The 23,333-nt window shown below is 44.2% G+C and overlaps 1 protein-coding gene across 1 annotated transcript in view; it reads left to right on the forward strand.

The window, feature by feature from the left end:
• Positions 1-23,333, forward strand: part of LOC124794982 (neurexin-1-like) — a 2,052,691-nt gene that overhangs the window by 1,837,226 nt on the left and 192,132 nt on the right. The window contains exon 16 of the mRNA XM_047258725.1: positions 22,839-23,130. Coding sequence (XP_047114681.1) covers positions 22,839-23,130 — 292 coding nt within the window. The remainder of the gene's footprint in view (positions 1-22,838; positions 23,131-23,333) is intronic.

The raw sequence follows: 23,333 nt of genomic DNA on the forward strand, positions 1-23,333 counted from the left end.
CAGCCATACTCCCTTCGGTCCTATGTACCCTCTGATCTCCTTTCGTGCAAGTTACTTTTTCTCCACGACGACACTGTCTGGGCCTCACTCGCCACACCATATTCAGCTCTATACGAGGTCATAAACTGCACTGCTAACACGATGGACATGCAGTTAAAGATTCGCCACTCACTGTTTCTCTCCACTGCATGAAGCTGGCACACCTCAACCCAGTGTCTTCGAAGCCCGACGACATCGTGCAGCCTCCTAGCACTGAGGACTCGCGTTCGAGCTGTGACCCCTCAGAGCTGCCGCCGCAGCCCTCTTCCGAAAGTGTGTCTGTGCCACCATCGATGCTGTTCCTCAGATTCTCGCCCTCTCTATCTACCTCCTCTCCCCTACCCCCTCTAGTGGTTCTGCAAACCGACGTCCCACCAGAACGTGTGGAGGACATTAGCATACTCATCGACGACAACCACATCTTCATCTTGCTGCGAGACAACTCGCCCTACCCAACCGGGGATCCGGTTCGTCATTCGATCGCCAGCTCCCGCCTGCTCCCACATGGGGTCGACCACACCCTCTTCCGAGCTACAGTAACCTCTCTGTGGAGCGTTACAGTCCCAATGTTGTCAGTCGATCACGTGAGGGACACAGTCCCCCCCTTCACCGCTCCATTCTCACGCCTAGGCCGACGCATCTTTCCCCCACACCACCTACAGGAGTTCGACATCGACTTCCGAGCGTGGCTCCTGCCGCAACACACGGAGACGGACATGCACGTCACATCGCTGCCGCCTCCCTCACCACCTTCACCGCCGGACAAGCCCCCTCCCACTGCGCTCGCTCAAACCGTGCGCCACACTGTGTGTGTGTGTGTGTGTGTGTGTGTGTGTGTGTGTGTGTGTTTGGGGAGAGGGAGCTGTGTGGCGTCGACAAGTACTAAGGCATATCTTCGCCATCTTAAGTTCTTTGACTCTAGACCAAACGTCCCATTCCATCTTCTTGTTCAGCTAAGTTCGCTGTATGATTTGTTGTAATTTGGACGTCTGTATTAAATATAAAATATATCGAGTCTTACAGAAATGAGTGTGTTTCCTTGGGCTACAACCCAACCGAAATCCCACACATACACTCCTGGAAATTGAAATAAGAACACCGTGAATTCATTGTCCCAGGAAGGGGAAACTTTATTGACACATTCCTGGGGTCAGATACATCACATGATCACACTAACAGAACCACAGCCACATAGACACAGGCAACAGAGCATGCACAATGTCGGCACTAGTACAGTGTATATCCACCTTTCGCAGCAATGCAGGCTGCTATTCTCCCATGGAGACGATCGTAGAGATGCTTGCCATGCCATTTCCACCTGGCGCCTCAGTTGGACCAGCGTTCGTGCTGGACGTGCAGACCGCGTGAGACGACGCTTCATCCAGTCCCAAACATGCTCAATGGGGGACAGATCCGGAGATCTTGCTGGCCAGGGTAGTTGAATTACACCTTCTAGAGCACGTTGGGTGGCACGGGATACATGCGGACGTGCATTGTCCTGTTGGAACAGCAAGTTCCCTTGCCGGTCTAGGAATGGTAGAACGATGGGTTCGATGACGGTTTGGATGTACCGTGCACTATTCAGTGTCCCCTCGACGATCACCAGTGGTGTACAGCCAGTGTAGGAGATCGCTCCCCACACCATGATGCCGGGTGTTGGCCCTGTGTGCCTCGGTCGTATGCAGTCCTGATTGTGGCGCTCACCTGCACGGCGCCAAACACGCATACGACCATCATTGGCACCAAGGCAGAAGCGACTCTCATTGCTGAAGACGACACGTCTCCATTCGTCCCTCCATTCACGCCTGTCGCGACACCACTGGAGGCGTGAGCGGAAGACGGCCTAACGGAGTGCGGGACCGTAGCCCAGCTTCATGGAGACGGTTGCGAATGGTCCTCGCCGATACCCCAGGAGCAACAGTGTCCCTAATTTGCTGGGAAGTGGCGGTGCGGTCCCCTACGGCACTGCGTAGGATCCTACGGTCTTGGCGTGCATCCGTGCGTCGCTGCGGTCCGGTCCCAGGTCGACGGGCACGTGCACCTTCCGCCGACCACTGGCGACAACATCGATGTACTGTGGAGACCTCACGCCCCACGTGTTGAGCAATTCGGCGGTACGTCCACCCGGCCTCCCGCATGCCCACTATACGTCCTCGCTCAAAGTCCGTCAACTGCACATACGGTTCACGTCCACGCTGTCGCGGCATGCTACCAGTGTTAAAGACTGCGATGGAGCTCCGTATGCCACGGCAAACTGGCTAACACTGACGGCGGCGGTGCACAAATGCTGCGCAGCTAGCGCCATTCGACGGCCAACACCGCGGTTCCTGGTGTGTCCGCTGTGACGTGCGTGTGATCATTGCTTGTACAGCCCTCTCGCAGTGTCCGGAGCAAGTATGGTGGGTCTGACACACCGGTGTCAATGTGTTCTTTTTTCCATTTCCAGGAGTGTATAAGGACAGAACTGGGTGGGGCATCGCATGTCAAGTGTGGTTTATGTATTTTAGAGTTACTTCTAGTAGTCGACAGGACTGTTTTTATTTGCCTGCGTCCCTATGCAGCCAGCTTTTGTCGATTGATGTTATTCCTGCCAGCTTTGACGACTGTGGTATTTCAATGACTCATCCCGCAGCTGATACATCTTTCTCGCCCTATTTGGAAGCTAAATATTTTACGTCTGACGGATCCCTCTTTGCATGATATTATCGCTACCGTGCGGGCGCGGGCAAGATGTTGCCATTGCCAGACCTCGGTTTTCCATTGCGCTCGTGTACCTTAGCGCTGGCAAATCGGTTGGAATGAGAAGAACTCGGGAATTTTATTATGCTCTTACGATCTTTATACCAGTGCTAGAGAGTTATGCATGTTCAAGGCGAAATAACTGTAACTCAAAAGACGGGACCTTTACTTTTTATCGATTTCAATCACGTGTTTGACCAAATTAGTCATGATTTTCCGTTGCGATTGTTGGCGACTGTTGTTTTTAATGATGTTGTTGTTGTGGTCTTCAGTCCTGAGACTGGTTTGATGCAGCTCTCCATGCTACTCTATCCTGTGCAAGCTTCTTCATCTCCCAGTACCTACTGCAACCTACATCCTTCTGAATCTGCTTAGTGTATTCATCTCTTGGTCTCCCTCTACGATTTTTACCCTCCACGGTGCCCTCCAACGCTAAATTTGTGATCCCTTGATGCCTCAAAACATGTCCTACCAACCGATCCCTTCTTCTAGTCAAGTTGTGCCACAAACTTCTCTTCTCCCCAACCCTATTCAATACCTCCTCATTAGTTACGTGATCTACCCACCTTATCTTCAGCATTTCGAAAGCTTCTATTCTCTTCTTGTCCAAACTAGTTATCGTCCATGTTTCACTTCCATACATGGCTACACTCCATACAAATACTTTTAATGATAAAATGTTCGAATGTAAATTCCTAAGGGACCAAACTGATGAGGTCATCGGCCCCTAGACTTATACAGTACTTAAACTAAGATATGCTAAGAACAACACACAGACCTATGCCCGAGGGACGACTCGAACCTTCGACGGGAGGGGCCGTGAAGTCCGTGACATGGCGCCCTCAAGCCGTACGGCCACTCCGCACGGCGCTTTAATGAAACCACACGACAAATGTTCACCTGTCTTGTTCTTCTCTCGCTGCTCTACAACCTATGATGAGTCTTGGCCTCTTCAACTATCCCCTTTCATTTACCCCAGTCCCTTGCCAGCATTTTGCAGTTCCTGTAGCCCTTCTTCCGAAGATCTTCTATGACTCAGTCCTCCCATCTAGTTTTCGATCTACCACGTTCTCTCTGACCTCCTGGTTTTCCTTGTAAAATCTTTTTTGGTATTTCAGTATCATTCATCCACGCCACGTGTCCAGCCCACCTCGGCCTAGATGACTTTGCAGTTCTTCTAACAGGCCGGTGTTTGTAGATGGCGTACAACATGGTTGTATCTCCTGCTCCATCTTTCCCTTTCCCAAATTGGACCGACGATGCTCCTGAGTAGCCTCCTCTCGAACGCTTCCAGCGACTCGGCATCCTTTGCTCTCAGAGCCCAGGCTTCAGGCGCGTATGTAAGCAAGCACTGGCCGGATCAGTGCTTTGTGAATGGTTAGTTTTGTGGTCCTAGGCAGGAGCCTTCAACATAGAAGCTTTGTTAAGGCGAAATCAGCTTTATTAGCTGCAATTTGTCTCTGCTTTATTTCATACGAGGTATCATTTAGGCTGGTTACAATCAAACCCAGGTCTTGAAATGATCGACTCTTTCACGGTATAACTATCTATCGTTATTTTGTCTGACATGTTCTCACTGTGCACATGCTCAGCAGGTAGGTATTTTGTTTTCTACTCACTGATATTTAGTCATATATTCCTGCTGGTCTGTTCAAATGCAGTGAATGTCTCTTCCATTGCCGTCAGAGTTCTTGCTACTATGTCGATGCCATCCGCATAGGCCAGTATCTGCACGGATTTATGAAAAATCGTTTCCTATTCGGCGACATTGAATAGGAGTCATACCATCTTGTCATACTCCATTTTTAATTTCCAAAGTATTGGACAACATTCCTCCAATTTTAAGCAACCTTGCGTTTCTCTCATTATCATTCTTACTACCGTTATCAGCATTTTGAAATACCCAATTCACCTAGAGCTTAATGTAGTTGCTCCCGATCTATACCACCGTACGCTGCTTTGAAATCAGTAAAAAGATTCCGACCCCATATTCCTTTGCCTTTTCCAGAATTTGTCTCAGGGTAAATATCAGGTCGATAGTTGACTTAATGGGGATAAATCCACATTGGTACGACTCCGTTTCCGTCAGTATTATTGGAAGGAGTCGGTCGTACAGTATGTTATAGAGGATTTTACATCCCAATTTAAGCAGTATGATCCCCCCGTAGTTACCGCATTCCATCTGGTCTCCTTCTTGTAATAAGGCATACAGTCCCCTTTGTCCATGTTTGAGACTTTTTTTTTTCTTCCCGTGTTAGATTAGCCAGTTTCAGGATGTTCATTTCCAATTCAGAGCCTCCTTGTTTGAAAAGTTCTGCTGGAATGCCGCCTTGTTGTTCTTTAATTTCCTCATTGCAGTTCTCACCTCTTCTAAGTTAGGTGGGTCCACACTGTTACATGTGCCCTCTTCCTCCTGTATTTCTTTCTGTTGTCTGCTTTCGTTCAAAAATTGCTCTGAGCACTACGGGACTTAACATCTGAGGTCATCAGTCCCCTTGAACTTAGAACTACTTAAACCTAACTAACCTAAGGACATCACACACATCCACGTCCGAGGCAGGATTCGAACCTGCGACCGTAGCGGTAAAGCGGTTCCAGACTGAAGCGCCTAGAACCGCTTGGCCACAGCAGCCGGACGTTCTTCGGTATTACTGGTCTCGGATAAGCAGTTTATCAAAGTAGCTACGCCACCTCTCATGTATCTCCTTCGCTTCGCTTATAATTTCGCCATTCTCGTCTTTTATGAAACTTGTTCTACCCCTGAAAGGTTCCCGTGCCTTATTCATCTCCCTATAAAATTTCCTTGCATCGTTTGCATTTCTCAGAAGCACCATTTCTTAAGTTTTTGCCTTCATTCACTTCCTCTTTTTTCCTTTGATGGGTCCTTTTCTCCAGTTCTCCGTTTTTCTGTATATTCTTCCGTTATTCCCCTGGTACAGTGTGGTTGTAATGTCCTTCTGTATGCTTCATTTTTCACCTTTCTAAATACTGGTATTCAGCCGTCTATTGATGTGAGTGGTCGCGAATGAATCTTGTCCAGCTAAGAGAAGCCATCTTCGGGACAACGATCAGTAATAACACCCAACGATCGGTGGCAGTGGACTGCCTCACCTCATCAGATTGCCACAAACTGAGTAACCGGCATTTCCGGTCGCTAACCTGTGCATCCAAAACGTCCTTTAGCACCGGTATGTCGTCACGAGTACGAATAAGTAACGAACGTCATCGGCATACGCGCGAACGATAAACCTTTCTTCCAATAACAACCGGCCACCCAATCGAGCAACCGTGGACCGCAATACGTGTTCCAGAAATAGCACGAATAACGAGATAGATGGGGACTCTTATACGGGACACCTCGACACGCTTTAATGGGGGGAGTAAGCTCCTTAATGTTCGGACCTTGGAAACTTTCGTGTTGAGTAAAGCCTATTTTGTTGCACAAATTTTTCCATTTCTGCGAAGATGTACCGAAAGTTACAAGTTTATCGGGCAAGGTTATCGGTCGAAACTCCATCTTTTGTGTGCAGCCGGCCGGAGTGTCCGAGCGGTTCTAGGCGCTACAGTCTGGAACCGCGCGACCGCTACGGTTGCAGGTTCGAATCCTGCCTCGGGCATGGATGTGTGTGATGCCCTTAGGTTAATTAGGTTTAAATAGTTCTAAGTTCTAGGGGACTGATGACCTCAGAAGTTAAGTCCCATAGTGCTCAGAGCCATTTGAACCATTTTGTGTGTGTGTGTGTGTGTGTGTGTGTGTGTGTGTGTGTGTGTGCAGTGCGAGGTTACAGCGAGACCCCAGCTGATGGGAGGTTTAGGTCTCCTACATTTTTTGGCCAAGGCTGCTGCTTTATTTCTTCGGCACAGTATTTTACGTGTCTTCACGTTCCCCAGTCGCTAAACAGCTCGCCTTTTTGCCTGTCTCCGACCAACGAGCTTAAGCCCTCCAGTGATGTTGATTGGGTAAATAATAATTTAATCATATTCTGGAATTCTTTATTGATGTCATTTGTTTGGAGGTTGATATTCTGTCCCAATCACATCTGTCTGTAGAAATGCTGTTACGTCGGTGGATGTATCCAAATCGCGATGCATCCGTGCATTCCCTGTAGCCAGAGATAAATTGGAAAATAGTTTGGTCCAATGTCAGTCTATCTATTTCTCCGATGGGGTGGCGTGTTCATGTTACCAAGTCGTTCATAACCTTTTCCCCACCAACATTCGACTTCTCCGCATTGGCCCTAGTGAGACAGGCCAATGCAGTCGTTGCCATGAAATGGATACGTTATGTCATCCGTTGGTCCCCCGCGGCCACAGACTGGCCCTTCTCAGGAAGACTGAAGCGGCAGTCTCCGGTGAGATTCTTCTGCGTCCCTGTTCAACCTCCTTTCCCAGAACCGGGCATTATGTTCTTTACATGGCGGGGTCTTTTACGAGCATATGACTACGACCTATAGTATACGGTAAATGATTAAATTGGAAGGAAAAGGATTAAATTGGAAGGAACACTGCGTTTTATTGGCAGGACACAAAGAAAATGTAACAGACCTACTAAGGAGACTGCCTACACTACGCTTGTCCGTCCTCTTTTAGAATACTGCTGCGCGGTGTGGGATTCCCGGATACCAGATATGATTGTCGGAGTACGTCTAAAAAGTTCAAAGAAAGGCAGCACGTTTTGTATTATCGCGAAATATGGGAGAGAGTGTCACAGAAATGATACAGCATTTTGGCTGGACATCATTGAAAGAAAGGCGTTTTTCGTTGCGGCGGAATCTTCTCACGAAGTTCCAATCACCAACTTTCTCCTCCGAATGCGAAAATATTTTGTTGACACCGACCGATATAGGGAGGAACGAGCACCACGATAAAATAAGGGAAATCAGAGTTCATACGGAAAGATATAGATGTTCATTCTTTTCACGCGCTATACGAGATTGGAATAATAGAGACTTGTGAATGTGGTTTGATGAACCCTCTACCAGACACTTAAATGTGATTTGCAGAGTATGCATGCAGGTGTAGATGTGGATGCCACCCTGTTGTGCGCTTTTTGCGAATATGTTGTCTCCCGTGTTTAATCTCAAGGAGTTGGATGACATGTCGAATTCCTTTTCGGTTGAGTGTTTCATTCCTGTTTTGCTTTTGGTAAACTTGACAAAAAATGTTTAGGGTAGGGCCTTTACGTGGGTTCCATTCCCGTCAGATGTTTTAATTTTTTTGTTTTTAAAATTTCTATAGTAATGACTTTGATCATTGTCAATAAAGACGCCGGCCGTGGTGGCCGAGCGGTTCTAGGCGCTTCAGTCTGGAACCGCGCGACCGCTACCGTCGCAGGTTCGAATCCTGCCTCGGGCATGGATGTATGTGATGTCCTTAGGTTAGTTAGGTTTAAGTAGTTCTAAGTTCTAGGGGACTGATGACCTCAGAAGTCAAGTCCCATAGTGCTCAGAGGCATTTGAACCTTCAATAAAGACATTGGCGTAGAGTTAAGATTGCAGAAGGGTAATGGAGTGTGCTCATTTTGTAGAAACTTTTTTATGTTTACTTTTCGTGCTGCTTGCGCTACAAATGAACTTAAACAGCGGTCAATATATTTAATTTATTAATAAACAAAAGTGAGACGAGGCAATGTTGTGTGGGGTGATAAGTAGACTCGCCAGTGTCCGAGTCGCACTCGCGCCAATCACATGTTCAGTTAAAGCGTCAGATTGTATCCAATTTACAGTTCCACATCTTGGTGTTGTTACCTTTTTTTAAACATTAAGACATAACATGAACCTCTTACAGACGTAAACGACCACTTTGTTTCGTCCATGATACAAATAAAGCCAACAGAAAATAATAGTGGATACGGTAACATCGTCTGTATCCAATAATGTTCAAAAAACACCATAGGTAGGCTACACTAGATTACAGATTAGGCTGCGCATAATAATTCCATTCTGTATGTTTGGCACCGCCGCTTATTTCCACAGCGCCGGTACATACGATTAACGTTCACTTTAGAGAGGTCACTGCATGGACGCGGGCTATTTGGTCGTGTACATTCATGGCTGGAGTACTCTGAACTTCGAGTGTCTCCACAAATAAAAATCTAGTGGATTAAAGTTAGGGGAATGTGGAGGCCAAAACACTGGACTACCACAACCAATCCATTTCCCTTGAAACGCTTCGTTTAAATAGTTGACGCACATTCATTCCAAAGCATGACGGTGCACCATCATACTGAAACCATAGCTGTCGCCGAACACCGAGTAGAACTTTTTCTAATGCGTCAGACAAAGTATTGCAAAGAAACGAACGGTACAGGGGAGAATTCAATTTATCTGGCAACAGGTAAGTGCCCAAAAGCACTCCTAACAGGCTTCCAGCCAACAGGATTATGCAGAAGCGTGCCTGAAAGCCACGGGTGGCATGTTGGTTGTGTTCCGATCAATAATGGCTGTTGTTAAGGTTGAAAATCCTTCACGAGTGAAGCTGGATTTGTCAGTCCATATCACGTTATTTATAAGATGTTGGGAAGGACGTGCGGCAAGTAGCTAAATTTGCTGGCGACTGTAAGTTTGATGGTTTGAACTTTTTGCAGTAAATTAAGGTGCCTGTCCCCGTACGTTTTAAGGACTGCCCTAACCTGTTTTAACATGTCTGCCCAGTTCCCGGTGTCCATTCCGGTTGGGCTGGCGCCCAGGTGTACGCCCAGTTATTTACTGCTACTGCTGGTGCTGCACCAGTCCACGTCGTTAGCACTGCGGAAGCCCATTCCGATTTTTGTATCGTTCAACTTGACCCTAGATGCTCATGCAAATTACTGGTTGGCAAGCCCATCCTTGTTGAGTTGTGACTGCAATTCACAGGTCACGTACGTAAGCGATATATCGATGCCTGATCTAGCAATAACGAGCCCCGACGTTTCCCCTGTCACTGTGGTCAGGAAGGGCTTTACAACTTATAGAGCCGTCGATAAGGGCACCCCTGCTCGACAGATCACTCGATTGGCTTAAGTATCCATTTATCGAAATGCGGGACGATGCATTCGTAGTAACCTTCCGGATTATTTTCACGAACTGGAGACTTGCTCGGTGATATGTAGATAATCGTGACCGACGCGATCGTACACTTTGTGGAAATCCGAGAAGAAGAATCCAGAAGATTCCTCAGAGTCCGCATAGGGGGTGATGATGTCCCGAAGTGTATAAGCGGCGTTTATAATGCTCCTCCTGGGAGTACCGCTACAATGGTGGTCACCTGGAATCGAACCTGAGACATTTTGCATGCAAGCTCGTGCCACGATTTTAAAATAAGCGTTCAATAAAGTAATATTGGCATTTTGTTTAGTTCTTTGCTGTTACCCTTCTTCGGTAACGAGTCCGATAATCCCTTCTTTAAATTCTGGGGGTATATCCCCTGCCGCTCGTTCGTTGTGGCCTATAATGTGTCCCCGAGAAGTTCCAAGTAATTCTTGTGGAACTGCACTGTCAGCCCACCTGGTCCCAGCGTTTTCTCGTCTGTCTCCCTGTCAACAGCATCGTGGATGTCTTCTTTGTCAAAAGGAGGGTCAAGTGTATGTGCATCCTCCTGGGTGAGATTAGCGCATATTCTACGCGTCGGGGCATCGCAGCTGTACGCATTTACTGATTGTTTCCGGTAGAGGCCACTGAACCGCACATGCACGCGGCTGAGTTGGCGGCGAGTGCTGGTGAGTTTGTGGCCAGCTGCATCCGTCAAGTCGGCAACGGACGCAGCGTTGTGGCGTCAGAACGTTCTGCGCAGGTGGTGCAGGCAGGCGGGTCGTTCTCGGGGTGCGTGTAGGGACTATACATCCCTCCAATTTCGTCTTCTGGATTGCCGTTATTCTCGCTTTACACCTCTTAATGTTTCGGGCAATTTGGCGAGTGGGGAGGCTTTGCAGGGAGAGGTGCGTGGCAGGCGCGGGCTGCCGGGCAGCCGGGCAGCCGGGCTGCGGCTCAGCTCCGCCGGCGAGGCTCGCGTGCGCTCCGGCAGGCGCAGCGACTGACGGGGCCAGCCGCCAGCCGCCAGCCGCCTCCAGCGGACCACACCAAACGCAAATACTAGTGGCTGACCCGATCGTAGGCCGGCCGGTCGCCGTGTAGTCTCTGCCACGCATCACTCAGCCGGAGACCGACAACAAGGCGCCCAAGTTCTTCGCATACATTCCTGTGACGAATCTTATCCTTGGCCTCGATCGTACAGTTAAAATCTTCGCCGAGAAGAATACTGTCGGTGCGTAGGCGGATTAATTCAGGTACGTCCGTCCGAAAAAGATACTCCCGTTCCTGCCGATGGCTGCTAGTAGAGGGCGCACAAATACATACAGTTAATAGTCCGTTAATTTCGCAGGATGTGGCTCCACCAGCGCTGACACGAACACCTTCGCAGTACAAACTTGCGGTACCAGTTGCGTCCTCTGCACCAATGTTAGTAAATGTAACATAACCGTGGGTGGAAATTTCGGCGACAACTTCTCGAAGAAGTACAGTGTCAGCGTGCGTTCCATATAAAGATTCCTGCAGGGCGAGAAGCTGTACGGCATTCTGGATTCGATTTCCGTTAACTGTGGTAATGTTATAAGTTTGGGGCCTGTTCATCTGATCACCGTTTAATGAGAGGTTCTCAGTATCGGTGCGGATCGTCACCTGCCCACAAGGCCCCCTCGCCTGGTGGTGGAGGTGGGCTTTCAGTCTCCAGAGCACCTTTGGCGGGAGCCGAGCCATCGCCGTGAGCCTGGCGCTCGGCTGCTTCCTTCCCTGTCTATAAGTTTCTCCAGAACTCTGCTTACTTTCTTCTCCTGTAAATCCGGTTCCTGCTTTCCCTCGACACGACTCTTCTCGGTAGAGGGCGAAGATTGTGTGTAACGGTCCTTCGATTTTTTTCTTTAGTGGCTTCCTTCGGCTAGTCCGAAGCGGGAGCAATATCCATTTGTGTGCACTTAGGTTCTGAAGAACTTCTGGACGTTCCTGACGTTGTCAACTTGTGGGAGCTCCATCTGTGACGCTTGTGGAAGCTGCTGTCGCCTCAGCAGAAGACGGTTCCTCAGTATTCACTGACTATGGAACTATAGTCCGACTAAAATAACTTGACGCTTGACGTCTGTCACTTGCCAGTACAGTGTTGCCACATCCGCTGCCGGGTACCGCTAGGTTACAGGCGACGCACGAACACGGCAGCTCACTTCAGAAATACTCTCTTGTGTAACACGGAGCAATGTTGGAAGCGGCCGCCTCGGGGTAACCCTTTACGCCCCTACCCCCACGATCGTGATGGTCTGGTACGACTTCGTACTTTCTGTTCCCTGCAGCTAGAATGTAATTGCAGCGGGAAACGAACGATCGTGAGGGCTACTTTGGTTCATGTAGTACCGCCGAAGGCCACTAGATCGCAGCTCCGTCCACTCTTCTGTTTTGGCGGGCTTCTTTGTCTTCCAGTGTGGTTGCGTGACGTATGGCGGCTTTGTCTGGCCTGTAGCACTTGGGTTTGTATGTGATTCTGAGGAATTGTTTAGATTCAGTCTGTTTCTAGACATCTCAAAGAATTTGTGTATTATCGAAATATCCATTTTGCGTGATTATTGTGGCTGTGCTGCTCGAAAGTGTCTCCACCATCACAATCGTGAGGGTTAGACATTGCTCCAGTTTTCACTTATTGAGGTTAGTTTTACTCAACTACTTTTTTCGCATTCTTGCATGCTGATTAATGCAGTGTATATGGCTTAACGTATTGGAACATTTTTAGATAATGAAGGGACTTACTGAGGAAGATATTTTGAAGTTGCTTGATGCATCAGACTTAGAAGTAAGTGATGAAGACGATTCTGAAGATTTGTTTGTGCCAGAAAATATTGGTGCATCGAGTTCTGATTCTGATACAGATGAAATACCAGTTCAAACTACATCAGAATCGTCAAGGAATAATAATCAACTGAAAGCAGACACTCTCAGTTCTCCACAAGTTATAAAGAAGAAAAACCTATCAGGCGGAAAATATCTGTGGAAGAAGAAATCATTTAAAGCCAAGCATCACCCAGGATCATTGGACTTTCTAGAATGCAGGTAAAATATACGTCTTCTCTCTGGGTTACTGTAATACATTTTGTTCTGTAAATGAAAATTTGGTCCATTGTGAGCTGTTTGTTCTGTTTTCAAATCAATTTTCTTTTCAGTTTCCAAATCCCTTGCATACACCTCTCCAGTATTTTACCACATATTTTACAGACGAATTCTTTAAGACTGCTGAAGAACATTCGAATCAGTATACTGTGTGGGAGCATGGAAAAAGCATTAAAACAGATGCAACAGAACTTAAGAAGTTTATAGCTGTCAACCTGATTATGGGTTGCATCACACTTCCTCGATTGAGATTATACTGGAGCACTGAGTATGGCTATGCTCCAGTTTCGAGAATCATGTCAAGAGACAGGTTTCTGGCACTCAGAAATGCTTTTCACGTGGTTGATGCTTCTTCTGCCCCAGATAATAATAATAAAGTGTGGAAAGTACAGCCAGTTCTTGATTCAGTAAGAAATGTGTGCCTGAGTCTTCCACGGGATCATGTTACTTATTCAGTTGACGAACAAATGATACCATTTACGGGTCGCTGCTCACTAAGGCAGTTTGTAAAGAACAAACCTTGACCTGTTGGATTAAAGAACTTTGTACTTACTACATCAGCTGGTCTTGTATTAGACTTTGAAATATATCAAGTTGATTCAACTCCTGTACAGACTAAGGAGTTTCGATTAGGCCCTTCCGTGACATTAAGATTGGCACAAACTTTACCTCAAGAAAGCTTCATCTACTTTGATAGACATTTTACATCATTGCCTTTACTGGAGAAATTGACTGAAGTGAAGCTCTATGGAAGTGGAACAATAATGGCCAACAGACTAAAGGGCTTGCCTCTCACTGACGCAAGCAAGATGGTTCGTGGACAGAGTATAGAACATGTTGCTGAAAACTGTGATTTAGTAGTTGTAGAGTGGAAAGACAGCAACAAAGTAATCATGGCTTCAAACTGCTATGGTTCCACACCGACTAAGCCTGTGCAACGTTGGTCCAAAATTGATAACAAACACATTGAAGTCGATTGTTCTTCTGTGGTGCACATATATAATCAAAACATGGGTGGAGTTGAGGTTTGCGACCAGCAGATGGAGTGCTACAGAGCCTGGTTCAGAAGTATGAAATGGACATGGAAAGTAATTTTGCACTTTGTGGACCTTGCTGTGGTAAATGCATGGAACCAATACATGAGAAGCACCAAAGGGAATAATATTCCAAGAAAAGAACAGAAAGATTTGCTACACTTCAAATTAGAGGTAATGGATAATTTGCAATACCACATTATTTTATTTGATATAGATAATTGAAATTATGTTATTTGATATTATTATATGTTTCTAGGTAGCAGAAGGACTGCTTCCAGTTCCACCTGAGGATAGAAGGGTATTAAGTGACAGTGAGACTGAACAAGAAGAAGATGCACTTCCTGCAGCCAAAAGGTCTAAATTCTTTAATCAACCTGCAAAGCTTCCATGCAGTGCTATGATGGATATGAACATTTTCCAATTTCTGATGATATTCCAGCACCACGCACTTGCAGATACGAGCCATGCAAAAGTTGTAGCAAAATGCGGTGCGAAAAGTGTAATGTATACTTGTGCCTGTCGAAGGACAAAATATGTTTTAAGGACTTTCATGTTCCTCCCAAAATAGAAACAAAGAAGACAAACATTCATTTAAAACAGCTACAACAAGAGTTTTGTACATTTTTGTACAGTTTTACAGGCACAATAAATGTTGCATTCTCTAAAACATTTTGTATTAGTATTTACCTGACGCTCACGATCGTGACAGTACAGCCCCCCCCCCCCCCCCTCCCGAAAAAAGAAACAAAAAAAATGTGAACCCCAGAATTTTTTTCTTATTTTTCTAGTAACATTTAAAGCTAAACAAATATGGAAAAGCATGGGAAAATGAAATCACTTTTTAAAAAATCTTCAGGTCGTAAAGCGGTGTGACGCAAATGGGAGATACACTGTCGACAGCTCATTTTAAGTGAGTAATTACTAAAATGCGGCAGATGACGGGTTTTGTAGTGCTGAATTGAAACTCGTATCCAAATCTAACCGCGACTACGCGGTATGCTTTGTATCCGAGAAAAGGGCGGTTAACAGTCAGCGGAAGAACTAAAATCACTATTGCTTTTTTCCCGGAATTTTAAGGGTACCCTCTTCAAGCAAACTCGCGACAGAAAATTTTCATAATATGCTTGTTTGCATAGCCATCTTCTGCAGCAAAATTTCAGTCTTAGCGGTGAAATAAAAGTAATTTCTTTACTTGGCACTGTCCTCACACTGGCTGCACGGGATGCCACGTTACCAACCGATGAGGAGTCCTGGTTGGCACTTGGTTGCTCATTACAGCCGACGCAAGCTGACGAATGATAGGAGGAAAAATAAAAGAGTTAATACAATGATGAAAATGACACGGCAAAGAATTAGAAACAAAAAAATTACATTTAAAGAAATTAATTGAATAGAAATGACAGAGTGTTTTGATCTGATTTAGAAAAATAAAAAATTTCGCTGCTGTTGACGAATTTCGGCCTTCATCACGTCAGGTTTATATGCTAACCACTACATATTCCACTGGGTGCCAGTCGTTACGATTAATTGACAGCCTTCAAAAATTCGGCTCCACATAACGTCGTGCAAAGCTTTCCTAATGTAAGCCGATATCTGTGATTATTATAAATGACCCTGAATCACGTCTTGTGCGGAGCGATACACTACTATTTGGTTAGTGCTGTGATGAAACACGTGTATACCATTATCATCATTGTGTGTGTGTGTGTGTGTGTGTGTGTGTGTGTGTGTGTGTGTGCGTGTGTATGTTTGTGTTTTGTTTATTGTGTGGTTATCACGTGTGATTAAATATGAAATAAAAGGGCAGGACCCAGTATTCGAGACCCAAACAGATCAAGATAGAGAACCGGACAAGGAACTGGTAGTGAAACGACCAATTGTTGTGATAGTCTGACAGCGGCGAACGGTTTGGGCGTGACGCTGAGCACTCCGGTTGGAAGAGTGGAATTAGGTTAGTTAGGTTTAAGTAGTTCTAAGTTCTAGGCGACTGATGACCCCAGAAGTTAAGTCGCATAGTGCTCAGAGCCATTTGTTATTTACCCGGCATTTAGGCATAGTAGTGAACACTGTTCCATATACCGATGGAGCATCTTTGAGCAAGTTATGCAAGGCCAAGCCAGCTGAGGTGATGGTAACTGTACACACCACGCCATCACTAGATGTGTAAGCAGCAGATCCGTTTGTCAGGTTCGTGACACAAAGACACACTTCTTCACTAGTTCAGTTTCACATAAAACCCATTAACCAGGAAGTCATACCGCATACCAATAACCTCTTCGCAACCAACACCGAGATCTTAGTGTAGTAGTCAACATTGTAAAGTTTTGGTCGTGGATTGTCGAAAGTAAAACCAAACCTCAAATTACTCATAAGAAGTTCAGGATCCACTATCAGAATTCGGGTTCAATACAAACACAAATGTAAACAGAACTGCCGCTTAGAGCTCTCCCCGCAGACTTCCGCAGACGCCACGACGGCGACTGCGTTGGGACGTCACTTCACGTCGTACCGGTACTCGAAAAACGTGACGTCTCCCTAGGAAACACTCAGGTAATCGCTGTCTACGTAGCAAACGGAAAAATCTCTGCGACATAATACGCTTTGTATAAAACATAGACATCTAAGATCCAAACTTTATCAAATAATGTAAGAGAGAGGCTCTAATGCTCGAGAATCACCCCTTGCATTTAATCGGTAACCGATCTCCAATTGTGGGCAGCCATGTTCATCGGTCAGTGATCAGTGATGACACCTAACGATTTATGGCGATCAACCATCGTGCCCCGTTGGATCACACCGTCCGCAAACCACAGTAAATTCAACACGTTACATTTCCTTTCATTAATTCGGGCTCTGTAGAGGCGACGAGAAGTAATATTCTAGCACATCTTACTATAAATTGTGACTATTTAGCGTCAGTTGAATGTTGTATGTGTGGTGATATTGTATCAAAAGGTGTTAGGCTATGTTCAGCAACACACAGATGGTATCATGCATCATGTTTCTCTCGACTGGAACTCGAAAACGTACCTTGTGTTTGTGAAAAATACCGCACCGTTCGCGAGACACCAGTGCAAAAGTGGGGTAACTGTTTGGAAGTCAACGTGATAGACGTGCTGCAACAGGATCTTGCAGGAATTACAGCATATGCTGAAACGTTGAATCACATGGTACAACGTTTATCAGAAACTTGTGAAGAAACAGACTCGAAAGTATATATCCACTGCACTATTTAAGCCGGAAAAGCTCACGAAACGTGAGTGTTTTAACGTACAGAAACAAAGTAAATTACTTAAACAAAGACAGTGAAATTCTCGGGATAGCAAATCGTGATATAGTGAACGATGGAATACTCGATTTTCCCCGTCAGGATTGTGCAAAAGGACAATTAAGTCTATCTAGATGTGATGTAAACAAAAACATCGCGCAGGTGAAACGATATGAGAAGTGTATTCAAGATGAAAACAATCATCTCAAACGACCATATGGACGTGAAACGCATGGTAATAGAAATCAATTAACGCAAAACATTGTGGGGAATAAAACAAGAAATGTTGTCTTATATTCAGATAGTAATGGAAGAGGGTCAGCAGAAAAAATACGATATCAGAATGGACTCAGAGCTACAGGTTTCGTCAAACCAGGTGCCTGTATGAAAGAAATTTTAAAAGACTGTAATTATAGTAATCACGCATGACAAAATTAGTGCATAGTAATATTCGGTGATGCAAATGATATCTATAAAAACGAGCTAAGAGAAGCTACTCGAACACTAAAGACAGACCTAAGCAGAATAAAAAATCAAAACGTTATTGTTATAGGGTTAACTCACAGGAATGATCTACCAGAATGGTCCTGTGTAAATAAAGAGATTCAGAAAGCCAACAGGATCAACCAAAAAAATCTGCAGATCCATGAACAATGTTTTCTTTCTTCATACAGCTGATTTGGAAAAAATGTGCTTCACAAAACATGGAATGCACTTAAACAAGAAAGGCAAGTCCTATTTATGTAAAAAGCTTGGGGAGTTAATGAAAACTATTTCCACAAACAGTGAAATACATGATCCAATTCCACTGGAGGCAACAGAACATCCAGACAGAAGACATTCCTCTCAAACATTCAAACAGCAACTGTCCATTGAAGATATTGAGGATTTAGATGCCACAGAAGAAACAGTTGCAAATGGAGCAGCTTTGATAACATTGGCAGCAGAGGAATCAGTGTCAGCATCAACAGCTACTACAACAGCAGTAACAACAAGGAATGTAAAACCAGTAGTAACAGAAAATCCAGGATGCAGTGAAGTGAACACAAGAAAAACAGTGGTGATGGGAGCAATGTCATTACCACAAACAGGTCAGCAAGGAACAGCTACAGCAGCGGCAACAGTAGAAGTCTATCATGTAGCAGTGTGAACAAAAGAAGATCTGTGCTTCCTTCCCATATAAAGGGTTTTTTAATAGAAGGAAGGAAGAAGAAGCGCCCAAGATAAGTAACTATAATTATTTAACAATATTTCACCAGAATGTTCAGTCAATAAAGAACAAAGTGCAAGAGTTAGAAATTGAACTAGAAGCCATAGATAGCTTGATAGTCTGCATTACTGAACACTGGTGCAAAGGATCTGAAATTGAATACATAGTTTTACCTTCTTATGAATTAGCATGTTATTATAGCAGAACATTAAATAGGGGTTGGGGTTCATGTATGTATGTGAAAAAAGGACTACAGTTCATAGTTAGGAGTGATATGATTTCTTTGGGTGAAGAAAAACGTTTTGAACTTACAGTAGTAGAGTTAAAAGAACAAAATCCCTTAAAAAATTGTATATACTGTGTTTATATAGGTCTCCTAATGGTGATGCCGAAACCTTTTTCACTAAATTAATTCAAGTGTTGGACAAAATATGTAATCCTAAGGTACATATTATTATTTGTGGAGATTTAAATATCAATATGCTGAAAATGGGTGAAGTCAGCACCAGGTTCTTGAATATCTTGTACAGTTATGGTATCTCACAACAGGTAACAAATGTCACAGTAGTAACCAAACACTCATCTTCAATAACTGACCATATTCTAACAGATATTAACCATAAATGCTATGAAGTAACTGTTAAAAATCTTGGGATATCAGACCACTTTGGTCGAAGTGCAAAACTTAAAATATCTACAAAGTTACAAGCAAAAGTGCTTAGCCACAGAAGGTTTTTTTTTTATAAATCAAAAAGGTGTGAATTTACAACACAGATGATTGGCCAGACATGGTCAGAAGTATATTCAGGAACACATGTAAATGAAAAATTCAACAAATTCATGAATATATTCAAGTTAAAATTTGAGGAAACATTTCCTAAAGTAGTACATTCTGTTGAGGGACCTAGTAGGAAGACTTGGGTAACAAAAGGTATCAGAAAATCCTCTGAAACACTCAAATATCTGAGATCTATCAAAAATCATGAGTGACCCAGCCTTCCTACAGTTTTTTCTCAGGTTCAAGAGGACATATAGAAAACTATTGCAGGAAGCAAAGAGAATCCAAAATGAAAAGACCATACAGAACTCAAACAATAAAAGCAGAGCCATTTGGAATACAGTAAAACAAGAAACTGGTAACTCAAAATCAAAGCAGATGAACGTAAGAATTAGAAATAAAGGTAGTTTAATAGAGAATCCTAAGGGCCTGTCAAACTTTATAAACAACTACTTTAGTAATATAGCAACAAAACTGCAAGAAAAGCTTCCTAAAACACAACACACAATGGCAAAGAACTATGTATCTCGCACAATGCTACTGCTACCCACCAATAGAGAGGAAATCAGTAGCATTGTACATAAATTCAAGATTAAATCATCCACAGGTTTAGATGAAGTTCCAATGTGTATACTAAAAGACTGCATTAGCAGCATAAAACAACCCTTAGCAGACATTATAAATGAGTCATTGTCATCAGGTTGCTTGCCTAATTGTCTAAAGCACGCAAAAATTCTTCCCGTAGACAAAAAAAGGTGATACAGAAAATATATAGAATTACAGACCAGTTTCATTGTTGTCTTCTTTTTCAAAAATAATGGAAACTATTATGAAAAGCAGACTTATGGACTACTTAAATAAATACCAACTCCTATGCAAAGAACAGTTTGTTTTCAGGACTGGAAAGGGAACAGAAGCAGCTATAGAAAAATTTACAAGAGTAGTTCTAGAAGCCCTAGATAAAGGAGAACAAGTAACAGGCATTTTCCTAGATCTCAGTAAAGCATTTGATACAGTTGACCGTGAAATACTACTAGGTAAACTTGAAGCACTAGGAATCAGGGGGGTCGTAAATAAATGGTTTAGATCTTACTTTGCAGACAGAGTGCAGAAGTTGGAGATATCTCAAATTTCAAGTAGCTTAAATTATTTAGTGAAACATCTTTTAGATGAAGAATATTTGAACATTGGAGTACCTCAAGGGACTGTGTTAGGCCCAGTACTATTTCTTATTTATATTAATGACTTCCCACAGTGGATAACGCAAGGTGAAACAGTGTTATTTGCTGATGACAGCAATATAATAATTACATATAGGACACCAGAAATGTTAAATGTAAAAGCTGGAAAGGCACTTATGGCAGTTCACAACTGGTCAAATAACAACAAAGTAACCCTTAATGTGAAAAAGACTAATAATATAAACTTATATATAAAGAAAAAACCGAGTATGACAAAACTTGAAGTTCAAAATGAAACCAAAGAGAGTGTAGCCAGCACAAAATTTTTAGGTATGTATGTTAATCAACAATTAAAATGGGATGAACATGTTAGGATGCTTGGGAAAAAAATTAGCACAGCATGCTATGCCTTACGAATATTACGCACTGTGTGCAATAGTTTGTGCCAGAGAATGACATACTTTGCACACATACATTCTATAATAAGTTACAGCATAACATTCTGGGGTGTAAATGCCCAAAATGTGTTCAGATTGCAAACACGAGCTATAAGAATAATGAGCAAGAGTCACAAAAGAGCACACTGCAGTGAGCTATTTAAAAAATGGGGTATTCTGACAATCCCAAGTGAATATATCTTGCAAACTACAGTTTTTATTCATAAAAATATTGAGCAATATTTAGCAAACAGCTGCATACATGATCACCAAACCAGAAACAGTAACTGCTTGTACCTAGACAGAATGAATAAAACTAAAACCCAATCCACTATGCTTTACCAAGGTGTCAAGATATACAATAAATTGCCAAAAGAAATCAAAAACATAAAGGAACTCTGTAAATTTAGAGCATCCTTAAAGAATATTTATTAAAAAATAGTTTTTACTGGATTAGAGAATTCATGCAGCATATAATTGGCATAAATAAATAATCAGGTTAACTAATTATAATGTGGACATTCTAGATTGTAATTTACCCATACAAGTATTAGAGGAGTCTTGTGACCTATTTCTTTTGAATGAAGCAGGTTCTTCTGCATTATGTAATTCAATGATAAATTGCGTATATATTTTTTGTTACATATAACTTGTATTTCATTATCTCACGTGACAAAATAATGTACATATGTATGTATAGTGACGACATCCATACAAAGAAATTTGTTTACGGATGAATAAATAAATAAATAAAAACAAAAAACTCCTCTCTTAACATCGTCCAGTGACACGACAAAGTAAGGGCTCCAAGCAAAATAGGACAACCAGTGGCACGGAGAGGAGCACGATGATGTTGGGGGGGGGGGGGGGGGGTGAGGGACGGGGCTGGGTGGGTGAACTGGCCGTTCTCTGCCACGGGCGCTCGGATGCCGCTGAAAAGAATGAGTGTTACTCGACGACAGCTTCCAGTACCTGCAACGAGAAACTCCGACTTACTCGATCAAACACTCCCTGTCAAAATCAGTCAAAAGTGAGGCCCAAGGAAGAGACGTTAACGGCAGACACCGACACGGCGTTGTGTCATTCTGCGACAGGGGTCACGGTGGTGCTGCCAGGAACACAACTTGGGTGAAGTGCAAGGATTTTCGCAAACGAGTCCGACAGGTGGCTATTTATTGCCCTCGCAACAATTTTGTAATCAGAAGTAAGGAGCGTTATCGGGCGGAATTTGTCAATGTCTGAACGTCCACATGTTTTCGTTGTGCGAGGGTGAATGGACAATAAAATCGTAAATGTCATCTCGGTGAAAGGCATCTAAGAATTCAGCATTTAGTGCAAGAGTGACTACATAATCCCGAGAAGAGAGAGAACCATCAGGCAACAAAGTGTCCGAAGTAGGCGCTGCATACAGATCGGAAAAGTATCGGTGTATCGTACACGATATGTCTAGCTGTGACATCATCTCGTGCTCATCTTTGTTTGTAATAGTCGTGACACACACATGTTTATAGTGCACTCGAAACCGAATTATAAGGGCTGTACGGCCATCTTTTTCAGAGATGGTTGCGGGACTCGGCTCTTCAGCACCGGATGTCAAATGAAACACCTTTCCGCCGTCTAACTTCCAAACTATTGTTTTATTTGGCTACCTTTCGTCAGGATAGAATCCTGATGAAAGCTAACTCACGTATTCTAGTAACAATGACCCAACAGTAAATCCTCCAAGAATATCAAACACTCTTTTGCCGGTGGTGGTGCCTGAAGATAGCGGTAAAGTGCCGCCGAAACTAGTTGTGTGATAGATAAAGACATTATCGAGATACAGCTGTGATGGTACATTTTCTCATACCTTCTCATATAATATGAAGCTGTTTCGAATCTTTACAGAGTCGCAGGCGAAGCATTACTGGTTTTGGAAGAAAATTTAATCGATTTCCGCGATAAGTAGACATAAATTTAGGCCTTCCAAAGGGCCCTAGGAAAGGCAACTAATATTCCCCGGAAACGGCGCCGGGTTTGTTGCAGTTCAAGACGCGCGAGGCGAACGGGCTGATCCTGTACAACGGCGGGCGCGGCCACGACTTCGTCGCGGTGGAGCTGGTGAGCGGCCACCTGCACTACGTGTTCAACCTGGGCGACGGCGCGGTGCGCGTGCGCGACAACGCGCGCGCCCCGCTCAACGACAACCAGTGGCACGCCGTCACCATCGGCAGGCCGAGCGCGCGCCAGCACACGCTCATGGTCGACGACAGCTTCGCCATCGTCACCAGCCTCGGCACCAACGAGAACCTCGACCTCGCCGGCATCCTCTACCTCGGTGAAAATCACTCTCTCGCATCTGCTCTCTTGCACAGCGAGATCGTTTATGAAACTCTGCGTTTGTGTGCAGTCAGTGTTACACTGGTAACGAACCTCGAGATTGCGGTAGCAGAAAACACAGAAGAAACAGAACCGTTCGACAGATAATTATGACCACCAAAGGAGAGTCATAAATAAGGGGTTACTTACCAAAAAGCTAAA

Source organism: Schistocerca piceifrons, chromosome 4, assembly GCF_021461385.2.
Source record: "Schistocerca piceifrons isolate TAMUIC-IGC-003096 chromosome 4, iqSchPice1.1, whole genome shotgun sequence".
Lineage (NCBI taxonomy): Eukaryota > Metazoa > Arthropoda > Insecta > Orthoptera > Acrididae > Schistocerca > Schistocerca piceifrons.